We start from the raw sequence: 6,344 nt of genomic DNA on the forward strand, positions 1-6,344 counted from the left end.
AGGCTGGCCTTGAGCTCACTTTGTAGCCCAGGCTGGTCTCAAACTTGCAATGATCCTCCTGCCTCAGCCTCCTGAGTGCTAGGATTACAGGCGTGCACCACCACACCTGGCTTCCCTATGGCTTTTGAGTGGACCACAGAATTTCTATTTTGCAAGAACTATGAAAACCTGTACAGTGTACAATATGTAGTATAATTTTACAATATATACTAATATACAACTGAAGAAGTCAGCACAGGGTTGCATAAAGTAACCATTAATATACCCTGTTTGACTCTATTATCACTTAAATAAATATAACCATTTAAGTTTAATAATCTCAAACACTTTTTTTTTATTTTGTTTGTTTTTATATACTCATTAAAAATATGACTGGACAGCCTAACAATGTAATCTGAGGAAATTTAATGGCAGTACTGGGGACTGAACCCAGGACCATAAGAATGGGTCAAGCACTACCCAAGCACTCCACTGCTGAGCTACATCCCCAGACTCCTGCCCTCTTTGAACTTTTTGAGTCAGGATCTTGATGAGTCTCCCATACTGGCCTCAAACTTGCAGTCCTCCTGCCTGAGCCTCCCAACTACCTGAGATTACAAATGTGTGCCACTCTCACTTCCTCAGTAGAGCTAAACATTTCTCTTAAGAAAACAAAAAGTGTAGATGAAGGCTAATACTAACTACCAGAGCAAGAACTTTAATTAAGGTTTTCTGCCTATCTTGCCTTCGAAAAATATCTTGAAATGGTCACTTTTTGTGACGTTCAGAGCACAAAACTGATTCAGATTCTTTGAAGATCTTTAGCAAAGGTATGTTTTTAATGTAATGTATTTTTAAAACATATAAGCATTTTAAAAAGTAGAATACATTATTTCTGACACATGCTTACATAAATCTCATTTAATCTATAATATCTGGAAGTTTATATTTGTACTCATCTTTGTTTTTGGTACCAGGAATGGAACTCAGGACTTTGTGCTTGCTAGGCAGGCGACTATACCGCTGAGCTATATCCCTGGCCCTTACTCAGCATTTTAAAAAAGTTCCTTAAAAAGAGCTGTAAATGAAATCCTTCAAGTGAACCTACAGTCCTTAGATTTTAAGCTGATATCCTAATACTTCCTGTAAGTACTTTAATATTATTTATACCTATAAACATATTTTAATCAATACAGAATGAATGAATGCTATTCTACTAATCTAAAAACCAGTAAGGGAACTTAGATCACACATTTTACAATTTAAATCAAAATCAAAATCACCTTCAATTCCAGCAAGAGGAGTTCCTGTAAATCCTGACCTCTGTGGCCTACTTCTTTGACTGCAGACCTTAATCACAGCCGACTGTGTCACAGTGAAAGCAGCAGCAGGGAGTGGAAACACTCATGCTCAGCTGCGAAGGTGTCAACAGCAGTTCATTTTAAAGGCACTAACTAGAATTCACAATCCAAAAATGTGCCAAGAAATTTATGGCAATTTTCAGAGGTGGCATCAAGCACTTGGAGTGAGAAAAAAAAAAAAAGCACCTGTGTAAATCAATCCTTTTATACAAGAATAAAAAGCAGGAAAGGGATGTTATAAAGAGGTCTTGCAGACAGTGCTTCCTTTATTTTAGAACAACTTAACCCTTGTATATTTGATAATCCTTCTGAAAAAGAACTCAATTTATACTTACATTTTGCAGTTATTATGCAACCAGCCAGAGAAAATATCATACTGTCTTCCAGGATCTAAGAAACAAAACTAAGTTTAGAAATATGAAATTTAAGATGGTCTATGCTAAGTCCTATTAAAATAATCCAGAGAATAACATCAGGGTCAATAAAAGGGGAAAAAGTATATTATTATTTCTTTACCCTGATTAATATGAAAATATAATAATACAAAAAACAACCCAAACATTATATTACCTTTTGGATGCAATCAATATTTAGTTGGCAATGTTACCGGATCATGCTACGCTTTGACAGACTGGTTCAGTCCTATTTTTCTGGCTTGGCTTGGTGAAGCAACAAAGCCTTGGGAATAGTAGAGAAGAGCCCAGCACTGTCCTTGGAGCCTGATTAACTTCTGTATTGAAAACCACTGTGCTACACTACTGGCCCAATACAGAAAACCACTTCTGCCACCAGGACTTGCATGTGCTGAATGAGGCAGAAGGTTTCTACAGTGAATGGGTGGGAAATGACTCCATTCCTGTCGTTGGCCTGATAACACCATAAATACAGTGAAGCCCCAGCGGTAACAGACAAGCACTGCAAACAAGCCCAGCTGCCAAACCCGGTCACTGTGGGAATGACCAGGCAGGTCACTTGGAGACCAGGTGGCTTGGTCTAGAAAGACTTATATAAATCCTTTTCTTTTATGATCAGAGAATTTGGCCTCAACATCTGTTTACCCAAATATTAAATAATGTACAGCTGCCTCGAAGAGCTAAATACTGTAAAAGTAGACTAAGTACTTGGTGCTACTCATGGTGTACAATAAAAGAAAAGCTACTGAATCCCAGGAGGGCGTGTGGATTAATTGTATTTGATAAATGTTTAACAATTACATCACCTGTTGGTCATTAAGGTTTCCCTGTACTAAAGAGTCAATGAAAATATGTTGACTGAAGCTCTTTTCTTTTCGTTCTTTTATGATTTTCTTTAAAATAGATTCCAATTGTACAAGTGCTTAAAGAAAAACAAAAAAACACAACATTTTAGAATACAAGCATTTGTGGAGATTAGACTCTCTAAAAATAAACCTGCACAACATTTCATGTGCAGAATAAAACTTTTAGAGAAGGTAACCCATAATTTTTTTCAGGGCTGGGGATTGAACCCAAGGCTTCATGTATACTAGGCAAGCACATACCACTGTGCTACGCTACCGGCCCAATAACCAACAATTTTAATATGCTAACTTCTACCTAAACATATCTTTCTTTTCTTCCTCTTTTTGTTAAATTTAAAATACATAAACCAGGCATGGTGGTGCACTTCTAGAATGCCAGCACCCTGGGAGGCTGAGGTAGGAGGATCACAACTTTGAGCCTATCCTAGACAACTTAGTGTCGCAAGACCTGTTTAAAAATAAAATGATAAAAATAAAAAGAAAGGACTGGGGAGGTAACTCAGTGCAAAGGCTCTGGACACAATCTCCAGGACTAGAAGAAATACATAAAAAAGAGCACGAAGCACCTAAGTACAGTTTAAGGAATAATTACAAAGCAAACAACCATACCAATACGCCCAGGTCAAGAAGTAGAACAATGCCAGCACCTTAGCGGACCCAAACACACAAGCTTCTCCCTTCATGTTATCCACTTCCCTTCTAAACTCCGTATTGCTAACTTCCTTCTTTCAAATCCGGTATTGCTCATCAAGGGACAGGATAGAAATAGATGTGAAATAATCAGAAAAGTAAATCATGAAACCTAAAAGATCTGCTGCAGTTAATACTTCTCCAGTATTGTGTATTCCCCAGTCTTCATCCTCCCCTTCCACCTTCCTGCCTTCTTTTTGATTCCTTCTCAGCGCTTGAGTTATTTTCTATCTCCCCTCCCCTCCTCTCCTCTCCGGAACCCAGGGCCTTGCACATGCTGGAGTGCATGCTAGGCCTGTGCTCTACCACGAAGCTGGGGCCACAGTGCTAGCACCCCACCCTGTGTTTCTGAAACACATTGTCACTAACTTGTCCAAAGTTAGTGGCCTCAAACTTATGGTCCTCCTGCCTCAGCTTCCTAAGTAGCTAGAATTATGGGCATGGGCTACCACTCCTGGCTCTTGTATTTCTTAACGATGTAATATCCAAAGACCAGGCTAGGTTTCTGGGCTTTGCTACCTTAGTGATTGCTAGTCTCAAGGCTTTAATCTATGTACTAAACAATTCCACATTTTTCCTTCTAGTGCGGACCTCTTTCTCTGAACTCCATATTCCTATTTTTAACAACAAACTGAACATCTCCACTTGCATGTCTGAAACATACCCAACATGAATGATCAGCTGGGTTTATCTTTCCTGCAAAATCTGCACCTTCTCACAGGCTTCCCCATCTGTAATGGTTGCTACATTGTGTCAACTTGAGCAGTCGAGAAGCTTAACTAAGTAACTCTGTAGTTCTACATCCTGGGGCGTAGAGGACATACCCTTTCCCTCTAGGATATTGTTCATTGTGTTAACTTGAGAAGTTTAGAAGTTTAATTAAGTGACTACAGGGGCCAGGGGCCTTACTATGTAAACATCCTGAACCTGTGCAAGAGGAGGGGACAGAGATGGTGTGAGCGCTACACCCATCCGAGGGCGGGTGACCTGCATACAACATAAAGGAGGAAAGGAGACTTGTTCTCCCCCTTTTCGCTCTTGTTGCTTTTGTTGTCTTCTGCAGCCTTGAACTATGCCGCTGTGTTACACCACTCTTCCCTGGAGCCAGCTGATTATGGGCTGAAATCTCCACAAACTATGAGCTAAATAAACCTTTCCTTCCTTAATTTTGGGCTCTGGGTATTTTGTCTCAGCAATAAGAGAAAAGTAACCAAGACACAATCTGACTTCATTTTCCAATTACTCAGGCCTAAAACTTCGCAGTCTGTCTGTTACACTCCACATTTGGTCTGTCAGCAAGTGTTAATGGTTCTACCTTCAAATACAGGATTATTCTTTGTTGTTGTTGTTTTCTATTTTCTGCTGCCTGCTATCTGGCCTGAGCCATGTTATCTCATTTGCACACTTCAATGAATAGCCACCTAAGCGGTCTCTCTGCTCCTGGTCTGGACCCCAACAGTCTATCACAGAAGCCAGAGTGAGCCTCTCAAAACGTAACTGAAGTCGTAACTCCTCAAAAGAGTCACGGCTCAGAGTAACAACCTAGTCACACAGTGGTCTATAAGCCACGCAAATGCTGCCCCTCTCCCCAGTCTTTTGACTTCTGCGCCTCTCAGGATTCACGTTAGCCATAGTGTTGTCTGGTACACCAGGAGGAGCCTCCCTCGAAGACTCTGCAGCTACATTTTCTCTACATGGAAATCTTCTTCCTTGAGATATTGAGGAATTCACACGGCCTGCATGACTGGTTTCCTCATCTTACAACTATTCAAACATAATCTCGTCTCAGTGAGGCCTGTCCTGAGAACTACTTAAAATTGCACCCTCTTCACCCAGCACTGTCCATCTCCATCCCAGTTCTACTTTTCTCCATAGCTTTTCCCACCGTTTGACACCTCAGTTTACTTATTTAGACCACTGTCTCTTTCCACAATGTGCTGCCAACAAAGGCAAGAATTTTATACTTGTTTATTCCCTGACATCTTCCCAGCACCTAAAACAATCTTCTCTAAGTGTTTATAGGACTGAATGAATGTAACACAATGAGACATTATAAACAGCACAGTGCAACAGTACCTGAACTTTGCACCACATGAGCATCACCTGGGAAGCTTCTGGGAAAACACAAGTCACACCTCACAGCAGTTAGGTCTGGGCGTGCAGAGGTAGGAGCCGGGCTTCCGTACTTTCAAAGTCTGAATGTGCAGCGAAGTTTGGGGATTACTGCTGTACATTCTTCGTACTATTGAGTACATGAGAATAACTCAGAGAGCTTGTCAAAGCTATCTGATGCCCAGGGTTTGGAGTAAACTGGGCTAGGATGGAGCCTCACCTTCAGCTTGTTTTATGTTTCCCAAGGGATTCTAACGTGCAGAGCAGGCTGGGAATTATTCACTTAAGCAAAGAAAGCTCTGATGAAGCCATGGGATTCCACTATAGATACCAGAACCTGAGGCCTGGGATGCAGCTCAGTGGTACAACACTTGCCTAGCCTGGCTCAGGGCTCTGGGTCGATCCCAGCACTGCCAAAAGAAACTCTTTTTTTTTTATTATTTTAAAAATAAAAGGAGGAAAACATTAACAGACAGACAACCTTTTACAACCTTTTAAAATAGCAAAAGAACAATACAAACAATACAGATTTACAAACAAAGTGGTAGGAAATTAACAATGCTTGTTCTATTACATATTGGTACCTTCAAAGTGGTTTCTCATAAAAACAAATAGAGACATGCAATATTGATCAATCAAGGACTCACTAACAGTTTCTTTCAGCAAAGAAATAGAAGACAGTAGATCAACTATGTTAATCATCCTGTATATATATACATACAAAATTTCTCCTTCTTTCCCTTCTCTTTTCCCACATCCCAGTTGCCCTTTACCCTTGAGCGTTTTCCTATCATTTCACAATGTCTATCACACCTCCGAGTTTTATTAACTCTTTCAGGTTTTACATTAGTGAGACAATGCGGTGCTTGCACATGTAGGTCTGATTTATTTCACTTATGAGTAAGGTCTCTAGTTGTGACCAT

At 40.2% G+C, this 6,344-nt stretch overlaps 1 protein-coding gene across 1 annotated transcript in view; it reads right to left on the reverse strand.

Annotated features, from left to right (window-relative positions):
• LOC102029370 (cytochrome P450 20A1) overlaps positions 1 to 6,344 on the reverse strand; it is a 60,914-nt gene that overhangs the window by 11,876 nt on the left and 42,694 nt on the right. Inside the window, exons 7-8 of the mRNA XM_005397043.2 lie at positions 2,560 to 2,675; positions 1,676 to 1,730 (exon numbers count right to left, since the gene is read on the reverse strand). Of these exons, the coding sequence (XP_005397100.1) occupies positions 1,676 to 1,730; positions 2,560 to 2,675 (171 nt within the window). The remainder of the gene's footprint in view (positions 1 to 1,675; positions 1,731 to 2,559; positions 2,676 to 6,344) is intronic.

This window comes from Chinchilla lanigera, unplaced genomic scaffold (assembly GCF_000276665.1).
Source record: "Chinchilla lanigera isolate Chin_1 unplaced genomic scaffold, ChiLan1.0 scaffold00056, whole genome shotgun sequence".
In the NCBI taxonomy this organism is placed as follows: domain Eukaryota; kingdom Metazoa; phylum Chordata; class Mammalia; order Rodentia; family Chinchillidae; genus Chinchilla; species Chinchilla lanigera.